Raw genomic sequence first — 13,102 nt, 5'->3', positions numbered from 1 at the left:
ACAAGCTCAGTGACTGAGTTGTGCACGTTATAATCATCTACACATGCACTACGCAATGAATCTTTTATTTACAGTTTGTTTGCGTGTTGCTATGATGAATGCAGAACTCAAGTTGCAGTAGTGAGATCATTGCATGTGTGCGCTCAACAGACATGACTGTGATCGGCTATAATGCTCTGCACTGCTAACTTATATTATATTTATACTATTATACTATATTTAATGCAAATATAAACATATAATACTATAATCAATACATTTCATGAATACTTTATCTTGGCAGCTGTAATAGTAAAACCGTCATAAAAGGTTGTAACTCTTTCCTGTCTGTTTTTTTTTTTTTTTTTTTTTTGCCAGCATGCACCAGCATTTTTTAGCATTTTCACAAAACTTTCATGGCTTTCATATTTTTTTTGTATGAATATCTGAACATGCAATATCTCAAAAGAAAGAACAGAGCCCCATTGTATTCTAGCTTCATGCATTCTTTAGTTATCGACACTTGATTGTGGGTAAGTTCATTAAAAAAAGCAACATTTTGAACACATACTGAGAAAATCACGTTTTTGTCAAAGACTACGTCCAGATCAGATTCAGAACGATGATCAAAGCACAGATGCAGTAGATCGAGTCCATCAACACCATCAAAGCTTCACAGTGCTGTAGCTCGTCCTGGGTCGACATTTCATTCGGTAACATTACGCAGTTTTGATTTATATGCTGTTTAATGGAAACGTGGATTGCGGGGAAAGAGTTAAAAGAGTTCCACATTCTTCTTATTATAAAATTGCCTTTTATTTTTGAATTATGACAGATTTTAATGTAAAAATCCTACTAACTTTATAAATGCACCTCAGGAAACATACAATTTTAAAAATGCAGTGAGTCTCTCTTTCACTGTTTAGAACCTTAAAACACTTAAACACATTTAAAGACATAAACAAGAAATGAATGGTGCGTCATAAGATCATTACACATAATTAACACTAATGTTGTATTTTTTCAGTATATATCTGAGACAGAGGATGGCTCGAGAGCTGCCAGAGGAGAGGAAAGACTAAACCTGTTCTCCCTGGACCCTGATATCCCTGTATGTCTTCAGGAAAACTACACATAATTCATATGCAGTTTTTGTCTTAGCACTACAGTTTCTTTCTGTTTCGTGAATATTTACATTGTTTGGGGGTTGTGCAAAGGGAATGTCATTATATGTGTAGTTTTGGGATGTGAGGAAAGAATGCTTTGTGTTAAAGGTTTTGCGGAGTCTCAGGATGGAGAATGGGGATTCTGCTTCTGTCCAGCCATTTGATGAGAAGCTTGGGAAGAGACTGATGATCTCCTGTGGCTCACTCAACCTCACACTGCAGGGCTGCGTGAACGAGGCCGACACTGAGCCAGTTACTAACGTATGATGTCATATCCTTCTGACACACACACCTACCATAAGTTGTGCCCCTTTCACAACTATATTGCTGAATGCATTTGATGGCAAACCAACTTAATCATTCAAATACATCATTTAGCACACTGCAAATTTTTAAATTCTCAAAATATTGAGCTCAAACCAATGATGGCTGAAAATTTTGAGATCAAGCTTTTCGCACTTACTGTAGGACAATTAAAAGACTTAAATATTACAAAATGTACAAACATTCATTGATGCTAAAGAAAGCTAAACACTATATAGAAACAAAGGGGATGTCATCTTGATATGAACTGAATGGTTGGTGTAAATTGTTATTATTTTGTCTTGTGGGAAATGTGTAAATATCTTATGTCGTTTCTACAGGGCATTACTAAATACAAAAAAATAAGATATTTTATGTCTTATAGTTATATAAATTCTGCAACAAGGTTTATAAACGTAGGAAACAAAAGGAGTATGCACTCATACAGTCAGCTGTATATAGTGAATCTGCTTATAAGAGTGAGCACTGCTGTCTCTCCTCAGATCGAGCCTTTCTTTGTGTCGGTTTCTCTTCTGGACATACGTGAGGGCAGGAAGGTTTCCGCTGACTTCCATGTGGACTTAAACCACGAGGTTGTGCGGCAAATGCTCAGTAGTTCTGGTAATCCAGGAGATCAAGGGTTGGATGGCGGGAACGGTTCTCCACAGGAAAATGGACTCGCCTCGTCTGTAGAGAAGAAAACAGAGGACTGCCAATTGAGCCCAGACTTGGAGAACTGGCTGCGCTTCCCCAAACAGGTATCAATACAAGTGCCCTTTGGATATAGGAATATATGGCCTGGTTTCACAGTCAGGGCTTAGATTAAGCCTGGATTAAGCCTTAGTTCAGTTAGGGTATTTAAGTAGCTTTTTATTAACGTGCCTTAGAAAAAAACAGTACAATCTTGAGACAAAACAATTGCACTGAAATATTTTATGTCATAAGATATGTGCAAGTTGCTTTCGGTTAAAACAGCTCAAACATTTGAGCACTTTTGTCTGGGACTGGGCTGAGGTCTGTGAAACCGGGCGTCACATGGTTTAGATCTATGTTCATGCGTTTGTGGGGTTTACATGTTTGATCATTCCTGCAGGCAATTTTTTCCGTTACGAACCCACACACAGACATTGTGATGGTGGCACGGGTGGAGAAAGTTTTGATGGGAAATATTTCCAGTGGTACAGAACCCTACATTAAAAACACAGATTCCAGCAAGGTATTTCATTTAGATATTTCTCTGTTGTAAGTGGCTTTGAATAAAAACATTCATGTATAATTATTATTTTTAAATATAGTTTAATCTTATTTGTTGGTCATATTTGAAGTATGTCAAAGACTAAGTATTTAAGTGCATGTTCATGGGGAATAGGTGAGGTGCTTTCTTTGTGCGTTAGTTTATTTCCAATGTTATGTTTCAAAAGCGTAACAAGTATCACTAATGTCCCCTGTCTGTCTGACCACTGAAGGCTCACTTAAAAATGTCAATTGCATTAGATAAAATAATATCAAACCAGTAGAATTTATTTTAAGAGAAGATGCAACACGCACATTTTAAAAGCAAAACATCTCAAAAAAGTACTTTGCTATGATCACAATTATAAAAACAATAAATGTACAGCTCAAAATGAACACAAATTGTGAAAACTTCCTCAGTCATGAAACATCTCCGTATTTGATTAACTACACTTGTGGTCACTCTGCTACAGTAGGACACCTGTGTGAACTTGAGGAGAACTGGCTTTATACATCCATTACAATCACTATAACAGTAGTTGGTTAAAAGTCATTGATAAAACATAAGATATGAGAAAAGCACAATCATCAGTCGTTTGCAAATGGCGGTTGGTTGTCACTAAATGTCATAAATGTAATGGCATTTAGACATTTTTATATGTCTCGTCTAAATACACAGAATAGTGATTTAAGCACTAATATATTATCTAAGTTGTAGTTGTAGTTAGTGGAGTTTTGGCTTGGTAGTTAATGGACAAATACATTGAAATCCAATTTCTCTGCTTGTTCTAGACTGTCCAAAAGATGTTGAAATCCAATAAGCAATTCTGTAGCAAACTTGGAAAGTACCGAATGCCTTTTGCCTGGTCTGTAAGGTAAGTGAATCCCAATGGGAGCTTCTTTTCCATGCCCTGGTGCTTCAGCATTGGCAGAACAAATAAAAACTGCGGAAACACTTAATATACGAACCAGATCTTACAGTTTATTTTGCTTAAAATCATTTCAGTCATAACATTTCTTCCTTCTGTATATTCCAGGTCAGTGTTTAAGGACAACCAGGGCACAGTGGACAGGGAATCTCGCTTCTCTCCTCTCTTCAAACAGGAAAGCAACAAGATTTCCACAGAAGATCTCATCAAACTCATCACAGAGTACAGGAGGTACAGACTCTTTAGTCACACGCACAAATAACATGTTATAATTAATAACCTCAGTAAAATGAAGCATTGTTTACAGGGCAGAGAAGGCCAGTAAACTCCAGACCATCCCTGGAAACCTTGAAATAAATGTGGACTGCGTTCCCATGGAATGCCCCAGTACGTTCCACTAAAACTACAAACATCCTCACATTTAGAGCTGAACTGAAGCAAAAATATAATTTTACTCATAAATGTTATTCAGTTTTCTGTACTTAACACTTAAACAGCTTATTGTATACTTGTCTGCTGTTGTGTACCCACACACAACTCGTTCTTCAGATTGCGTGACATCCTCATATGTTGCTCTGAGGCCGTTTGAGGACTGTGGCCTTCATGCTCCTACAGTGGAGGTAGACGAGTTCCTGCAGGACTCATCAAAGTTTGCCCAACCTTACAGAGTCTACAAGAATCACATCTATATCTACCCCAAACACCTCAAGTATGACAGCCAAAAGAGTTTCGCAAAGGTGAGATATATAAATAGTGGACACAACACACTTTCACCATAGTGCATGATTTGGAAACTAATACATTTTGACGTTTGCATCACATAACCAGCACCATATGTGTGGCTTTCCTGAGCTAGTAAACTTGCCCGGCAGCTCACCTGGTACAGCATTGCACTTGTGATGCAGAGCTCTTGGGTTTGAGTCCCCGAAAAAATGAGTCACGATTAAAGAACTTGTAGAAGCAAGCTAAAATGGCATGGTTCCTTTTTATGTGTTTTTATCTCCCATTTGCTTTATTTAACACTATCGTTTAGGTTTAGTGCAGGTGCTACATTATTTTCAAACACAATTAACCTTTTAGCACCACTCGTCATAAATTTCGTTTTCAAACTGTCACGATACACACAACAACCAACGCAATAAAACATTGGCAGATTGACGTTCATCTATTTCTAATAAAACTATACAAAAACTTTTAGTGCCAGTCACTGAAAATATGACACTTGCAAGAAGCAATGTAATATCATTTTACAGACATGTCGCCACAGGCACGTTTTTTCAATGATCCTGGATTGTGAGTGTACGTAGTATGAATGAAATCTGTACATACAATATCCGCCATGTTGTCATTGTCATGTGACTTACTGCCATTCACAACTCCTCTCCCATTAAGGCCATGGGAGAGGAGTTGTGAATGGCAGTAAGTCACATGACAATGACAACATGGCGGATATTGTATGTACAGATTTCATGTTTCATTTCATTTCAAGTGTCCTATCGAATGCGCACTTTGTTTCATTTCGAATGAAAGAATTAAGATTAAAATGTATAAGAAAGTAAGCTGGGTAGTTTTTACCTATTGTTTTATAAATACTGTGAATTTGGACATACTACTCATTCCATATACTGTTTTTTGCCTGCTATATAGTAGGGAAGTACACTGATTTTTTTTATTTATTTATTTTAAGTACAATTAACTTGGATGTTTAAGTCATTTCAACTTAAATTACATTAAACTGACTTTTTTAAAATAAGTTGAATTTTGTATAACAAGATATAAAAAAATATATATATATAAAAAAAAACAAGATGTATAAAAAAAAGTTGAAAATTACTTAACTTGTTTTGATAAGTTAAACCAATGTAAAAAACATATATTGTCATAACATTGATTATATAATTTTTTACAGTGTAGGCATATTCGGAGGAAAAGTGCTGTGTTTAGAGTGGTAAGATCGCTAAGCTATTCCTCTCTAAATAAAAAAGTAAATGAGTGTAAATGTCAGCAACATCATAATTGACTAGTGGACGAAGTCTCTCTGTGGAAAACATGAGGTCATCTAATTTAATCGGTCTGCTATTTTATTGTAAACGACACTCCTGATTGGAGGCTTCTGTAAATATTTAGCTTATACATAGTTACGACGAAGCTCATTTTTACTGGTGCAATACTGGCGCAAATATTTTACTCCACAATTAAGTTTTAACTTCTGAATGGGTGATGTCCCTGAGGAGCAGCTGAAAATGCTGGAATTGCTTACAGTGTAACCAAGGATTCAGTTGTGTTCTTCACAGTTTTCTACTCTTTGTTCGTTCGACATGCAGTGTGTAGTCACGCTATGCTCCTTTTTTATTCGATAGGCTCGGAACATCGCAGTTTACGTGGAGTTCAGAAGCTCTGATGAAGAACATGCAAAGCCACTTAAGGTTACATAACACAATATTTCCATCACTTTCCATCAGCATCTGCTTTAGAACTTGTGAATATAAAATGTTCTACATCAATTTCCACAGTGCATCTACGGAAAGCCAGGAGGTCCAGTTTTCACCACGTCTGCCTGTTCCACAGTTCTGCACCATTCACAGAACCCAGATTTTTATGATGAGGTTGTTTGCAAAATCTTCAAAATGTGCTTCAGAAGCTTTGTAGGTCAGCACTGTTAGATATGGTACTTTAACGTGTTGTGATATGTTTGATCAGGTCAAGATTGAGCTGCCCACACATCTTCATGAGAAACACCATTTACTCTTCTCCTTCTATCATGTGACTTGTGACATCAATGCCAAGACCAGCTCTAAGAAGAAAGAGGCTCTTGAAACTCCAGGTCAGAGATGCACATCAAGCCCAATGATCCTATGCTGTGCATGTTGAAATGCTGTAGTGCTCTGACAGTGTGTTTGTGTGTACTGTATGTTGGTTCATGTTACAGTGGGTTATGCGTGGTTGCCTCTCCTGAAGGACGGCCGTATTTCCTCTCAGGATTTCAGCATTCCAGTCTCCTGCACTTTGCCTGGTGGATATCTACACATTAAAGATTCTTCATCCACCAAAGTGAGCACAAGAATCCAGAAACGCAAATAAACAATCAGTTAAGAAAAAGAAAATAGAGAAATAGAGATGTAAATGTGATTATGATTATGGTGGATGTAGAGTGAAGATAAGTATGGTTTTGCTAAGATAAATAGTTTTATATGTCACATAAACCAGAACCCAGAATATACACAAATCCGTGAAGACAAACACGAACTAAACAAAGACCTTCATGCTAACTAACATGTACAAAGTACATTCAACTCGTGAATATTCTTAAAATAGCACTTGCCATTGAACAGAATCAGATTGCCATCAGACGTCTACAGAAAGGAAGAAGACGCACAGAGATAATGAAGGTTACATAGAAACAAATGATGAGAATCAGTAGCTGTGTGAACCAGGAAACAAAAGAATCTTCACAACTTAAAGTCTTGCAATATTTCCCAAAGATAAATAATGACGATTCGCACATGATATGGCGAGGGATTTTCACAGACAAATATATATGATATCTAATATTTCTCCATGTTTCTGTGCAGAATGGCTCCGATGTGAAGTTGGTCGATGGGGGGAAGCAGATCTTCAAAGTGTCCACTGTGGTGCTTTCTACAGTTTATACTCAGGTTGAAAAGAGCCACAGTCTCAGATGAAAATGTACTGCTAGCTTGTTGATATGTTTATGATCTAATATTTCCCACGGACATTTTTGCAGGACCCCCATCTAAACCGCTTCTTCCAGGAGTGCCAGAAACGAGAGGTGGACCTCTCTCAACCTCCTACCTCAAACTTCCTCAACTGCCTTAAAGTAAGTGTCTCCAGGGCCTTACCCAGGGTTTGAACATTAGTCAAGAACTGTGCCATGATTACACCTAAATACATACACTTATGATCCAGAGACTGACATGTAGCTGCAGGTTTGCAGGCTCTTTAGAAATACAGACATATATTGTGTTTTGCCATTTCACTCTGTTTGTTTTCTGTGGAGGATGGGCATTGTTAAATTAGACCTTATTGATTGAGGGGTGTAGAATTGATGTATTTGCATCAATGTTTTCATATTAATAAGCACTGATGTATGAATGAGCATCAAAATACACACTAGGAAACTGTATGCTGTATAACTGCAGTACAGTATACTGTATACTATAATAATGCAACAAGCTAAACATGATTATCATGTGCCGTAGGAAGTGCCATTCACTTCAGCCTTTGATGAGCAGATATCTTGGTTTCCTCTGATATTGATATTTTAACTTACAATTGATGAATGAACATCAAATGGCTTCATTATGGATGCGTATTATTGCAAACTGTAAACTGTTGTCATCCACACTTTCAATTTTTGGATTTTGTGAAGTGAAATCAAAATACAAATTTCCAATGTTTCAAATTATATGTAACTATTATGAAACTAATATGTTTGAGCAATGTCAGTAAAATAACCCTTCGCTATTTTAAGAGGAATCAGGCTGTATTTTTCTGGCAACTCTTCTTTCTTTGTCTTCTCAGGGCCTCCTGAGTATGGAGAAGATTCATGTGGTTATTCGCTTCCTTCCTGTTCTCTTCAACCAGCTCTTCAAAGTGCTTACCCAAAACGACAGTGATGAAGTGACTGCCAGCACCACCAGGTACAGAAACCCATCACTGACTCTTCTGAACACAATATATCGACACAGCTTTCAGATTTGATTCTCACTTTAACCTTACATCGTATTCATCAGGGTCCTGGTCCACATCTTAGCTAAGTGTCATGAGGAGAACATGGACCACTATTTGCACTCTTACATAAAGGTACGTATGTCACAAACATATTGCGCAATGTATCATTTCACTCACTATGGCAAGCCATTTTAACATTTAAAAGCTAGACTGGATATGTGTTGCAGATATCTTTAATTCAGTTTTGCCTAGTCAAAAAGAACATTTCAGATATCCGCAACTACATTCTTCCTATCCATAATTGTCATTTCAGATATCCACAAAGACATTCTTCCTAGGACAAATGACATCACTTTTGCCATTCATTTGAATGGGGTTTATCATTACAGATATCTACAATTCAGTTGCAGATATCCACTATGTGAATTACGGATATCTGTAACTGAATTGTAGATATCTGTAATTCTAGTTTGAGATATCTTCAATTAGATTCTGACTAGTCATAACTCCAGTTCAAGATATCTTTAATTCACCTCAATTCAAGATATCTACATGTTCCCTTTCAGATATCTTAAATTAAGTTTTGACTAGGCGAAATTACGTTGTAGATATCTGTAACTGGAGTTATGTCTAGTCAAAATGGCGTTGTAGATATCTCAAACTGGAGTTAGGGATAGTCATAATTTAATTGTAGATATCTATTATCAAGTTAAAGATATCTTGAAATTAAGTTTGATTAGAGATATCTGAAATTTGAGATATCTGTAACTTTTTTTCTGCCTAGTCAAAATGTAATTACAGATATCTTGAATTAGAGTTTTGACTAGGCCAAATGACGTTGCAGATATCTGTATGCATGCATCACACTTTAGGCGGGAGCAGAGCGTGTTGTTCAAATCATCAAATCACATAGCACCTGTTAACTGTTAACTTTAATTAGCACTGATTAGCACCATGTCGGAGCAACCAGAGTTTTTAATCGTCTTTTTTCATGCTGTTTCAAACTGAAAAAATAAAATAAAAAATAAGAACTAATCTGAACTAAGAACTTTGTTTCTCATCTAAGGAAGTTAATGTTATTGTACTTTCAAGAATAGCATGCATGTAAGCATCTTTATTAAAGTGAATTAGTGTGAATCTTTTTCACGCATAAATCTTACGGCAACAACAACCTTTTAAGCATGAACATAAACATAGCATTGTAAAAAAAAATTTTTTTTTTTTGTATATAAAAAACATTTTCTGGTGTTTTTTTCGATTACAGCCAACGCCATGCCTGCTTCTTTCTTCTTCCATTCATAGAAATAAAGAAATTAACCCACTTTTTCTTTGATTATGGTGGGGAGGGGAAATGGATATGTAAAATAGAGCAACGTCATGCACAATAATTTGCACTAGTCATAATGACGTTTGAGATATCTTTAACTTTCATTCTGCCTAGTCAAAACTGAATTACAGATATCTGCAATTGTCATTTAAGATGTGTGACGAGTTGAATGTCATTTTCAATGACGTCATTGCAGATATCTGTAATTCAGTTCTGCCTATTCAAAACTGAATTACAGATATCTCTATCTGTCGTTTCGACTAGTCACAATTACGTTACAGATATCTTGAATGACAATTCCAACTATCCAAAATGTAATTACGACTAGTCAGAAAGACATTGTTGATATCTACAATGTTAATTCTGGATAGTCAAAATTAGCTTTTAAATGTTAAAATGGCTTGCCATACACTCACGCATGTCTCAGCTACTTCCAAGTGCTAGATCAAGACAAGCATAGGTGTAGATAATGTGTGAGCTATGGACAGTTCCTGGTTCGTGAACAACAGGTTTTAGGAACTGATGTGAAGCTGTTTTTCCAGGCCAAAACCACAGTTTTACAGGCAGAATGATTCAACATTGCCTTAAATTATACCACAAATTTTGTGACTTGTTGATGAGACTATAACCAATGGAAGCTTGTTTCCACCACAGAATAAAACATTTTAAAAGACAATTGCGACTTTTTAACTCACAATTGCGAGATTTAAAGTCAGAATTGTGTGATATAAAGTCGCAATTGTGTGTTTTAAAGTCAGAATTGCGTGATATAAACTAACAATTTCAAGAAATAAACTTGCAATTCTAACTTTATAACACACAATTGCGAGTTTATATCTCACAATTCTGACTTTATAACAAGCAATTGCGACTTTATTTTATGCAATTCTGACTGAATATCTCCCAATTGTGTGTTATAAAGTCAGAAATGTGAGATATAAACATGCATTTATGAGAAAAAAAGTCAGAATTGCCTTTTGTATGATGTTCCTCAAACATTCTTTCAACTTAATTTTGATTAACAATTAAACATTCTAGGAACATTGATTTTTAACATTCCAAGAACATTAAAACGTCCAGTTTCCTGAATGTTAATAGAATGTTATTTAAATGTTAGTATGATGTTCCTGAAACATTCTTTCAATCATTCAAACACCTGCTGTGAACAAGCACTGAAAGAAAGACAAATAAGAACACAAACTACAACTTTCTTCAGCCACAGCCTTAAATGCCATTAAATCTGTGAAGATCTCAGCAGAGGAGGATTAAACAACTCCACAAACAGCATTACCAGCTTCACTTATTACTGACCAGACTGACTTTATTTCTGTCAGGCGTCTACAGAAGTTTTTATTGAGAACTAACAGAGGTTTAGATGTTGATGAATGATTGTTTCATTTGACGTCACCATCATGGTGATCAGAGTTTGCCTTAGTTGGGCCCTTGACTTTTGTTAAGTTACTTTTTTTCAGCTGTCGCAGGTGTTTTCAGAAAACATTTCTGCATTGATAAAGCAGATCAATATGTGGTTTAAACAACTGCTTTTTGTGTATTTTTGCTTATTAAAATTTTAACTTATTTTGGAGAATTAAGTAATAAAGTCAACCAAATTGATAAACATCATTTGCAACACTGATATGTGTAAGATTGTCCAAAACTTTGTGAAAGATAAGATGTTGAGACACACTTAGACATCAACACTCATCATACAAACCTCAATAATGGTGACAATTATAAATAATTCAGCTGCATAATTTATTCATGCCACAATGTATGCTGGGAGGCATGAATGTGTTTCGTATGCTGGCATAAAGCATTTCACCATTGTTGTGTTTCATATGCTGATAGTTGATGTCTGTGAGTGTATAAAACACAAAACAAGTTTTAAACAAAGTTAACAATGACAGTGTTATGTATACACTCACAGACATCAACATTCAGCATCTGAAATGCAACAATGGTGTTACAAACGATCTTTAACACATCGGCTGAGTTTAATACTTTTCAATAATGCTTCAATTCCATAAGTCAACAATTACAGAAAAAGCAGTTTGACCATTAAACATCATGGGAACATCATCCCTTTTAAACCAAGTTCCTCTAATGTCAAGAAAACTGGACATTTTTTACGTTCCCAGAACCAACACTGAATATTTGGAGAACGTTCTTGTCAAGTGAAAAAAACAACTGGAACCGTTACCATTCTTAAGCCGTTCGGCCCAACGGTGGAAAAGCCGCTTATTACTTTTGATCAAGTGTTGAAAATGATGATTGACTGATTAGACTGATGATGGCATGTCCTCACAGTGTCTTGTGTCAAATGTATTTCTCTTTTGTTTACCCAGTTTGTCTTTAAGACTGAAGCATGTGGCTTCAGAACTGTTCACGAAGAGTTGGCCAAGGGAATGACCTCTGACCTGAAGAGCAACGAACTTCAGGTCGTTCGAAATGTCCTTAAGGTGAGCTAACATGACCATTTCTCTTTTAGAGAAGTGATGGGCCTTTTCTAATCTTGTCCTTTGACATCTGTTTGGTTCTCTGCAGTTCTCGTGGTTCTTTCTGGAGATCATAGTGAAGTCGATGGCTCAGCATCTGCTGGACTCAGCTAAGCTGAAGGTAAATATTGAGTCAGCAGTCATGAACTCACACTTAAAGCATCTGCTCTTTTTCTTTCATCTTCTAATTTTGATGGTAGTCTACAGTAAGCCTAAAATAATGATTTATATTCAACATTCTTGGTTTGACTTGACAGGAAATTTTAGGCTTTCTTCTCACTATAAGTAAGTCTTTGTGTGGCTAGTCAGATCCACTCTGATATAGTGATCACAGGTAAACGTGTGTATACATTAAATCATCAGATTCATCCGTGCAGAAGAGCAGTACTGAAGTGTAACTGACGTGAAAACAATATATCTTAACAGTAACATCTTTAAATTAACATATACTTCCTCAAACTTTTATGCTTTGGTAAGATTCTGTGGATGTTACAGGTTCTTCATGAAATCATAGAGTCATTGTTTTTTTATTTGACCTTGTGGTGAACACAGTTATAGAAAGGAAATGACATTTACACTGGAAAAAAATTAAGCTTGAACAACAACAAAAATCTTAGTACTAATTTCCCCTAGCTTTTTCTTGTTGACTCAACTTTTGTAAATAACAGTTATACGAACTGAAAATAAGTTGTCTGTGACACACAAAAAAACGTTTAGTTGAGTCAACTTGACATTATTTGTTTTCTGGAGAGGTGCAACTATTCTGTAACAAATCTTTTGTAGTTGAGCCAATTCAACATTTTTTGTCTATTGGAAATCATTTGGTCATCACCATTTTGCTGATGAGCGTTTCCTTTGTTTGTTTTCCTTTGTTTGTAGTTTGTGGTCTTTGTAACAGTGTTTACCAAAACACATAATTTGTTGCTAAGAAAAAAAGAACCAAGATGATCAAGTTTTCAGCCTCATAAACTAGAATAA

General features: G+C 36.0%; 1 protein-coding gene across 2 annotated transcripts in view; it reads left to right on the top strand.

Moving 5' to 3' along the window:
• Nucleotides 1-13,102, top strand: part of dock10 (dedicator of cytokinesis 10) — a 132,986-nt gene that overhangs the window by 84,868 nt on the left and 35,016 nt on the right. For both annotated transcript variants that reach the window (XM_084125900.1, XM_084125901.1), the window contains exons 10-27: nucleotides 1,007-1,090; nucleotides 1,254-1,406; nucleotides 1,952-2,206; nucleotides 2,542-2,664; nucleotides 3,474-3,556; nucleotides 3,719-3,841; nucleotides 3,918-3,997; nucleotides 4,160-4,347; nucleotides 5,971-6,036; nucleotides 6,124-6,216; nucleotides 6,311-6,434; nucleotides 6,540-6,661; nucleotides 7,183-7,266; nucleotides 7,356-7,448; nucleotides 8,153-8,271; nucleotides 8,365-8,434; nucleotides 11,975-12,088; nucleotides 12,174-12,245. In XM_084125900.1, the coding sequence (XP_083982026.1) occupies nucleotides 1,007-1,090; nucleotides 1,254-1,406; nucleotides 1,952-2,206; nucleotides 2,542-2,664; nucleotides 3,474-3,556; nucleotides 3,719-3,841; nucleotides 3,918-3,997; nucleotides 4,160-4,347; nucleotides 5,971-6,036; nucleotides 6,124-6,216; nucleotides 6,311-6,434; nucleotides 6,540-6,661; nucleotides 7,183-7,266; nucleotides 7,356-7,448; nucleotides 8,153-8,271; nucleotides 8,365-8,434; nucleotides 11,975-12,088; nucleotides 12,174-12,245 (2,046 nt within the window). The remainder of the gene's footprint in view (nucleotides 1-1,006; nucleotides 1,091-1,253; nucleotides 1,407-1,951; nucleotides 2,207-2,541; nucleotides 2,665-3,473; nucleotides 3,557-3,718; nucleotides 3,842-3,917; nucleotides 3,998-4,159; nucleotides 4,348-5,970; nucleotides 6,037-6,123; nucleotides 6,217-6,310; nucleotides 6,435-6,539; nucleotides 6,662-7,182; nucleotides 7,267-7,355; nucleotides 7,449-8,152; nucleotides 8,272-8,364; nucleotides 8,435-11,974; nucleotides 12,089-12,173; nucleotides 12,246-13,102) is intronic.

Source organism: Abramis brama, assembly GCF_963993115.1.
Source record: "Abramis brama genome assembly, chromosome: 10".
Classification (NCBI taxonomy): Eukaryota; Metazoa; Chordata; class Actinopteri; order Cypriniformes; family Leuciscidae; genus Abramis; species Abramis brama.
Note: the sequence above shows the minus strand (reverse complement) of the source record. Positions and strands in the feature narration are given on the sequence as shown.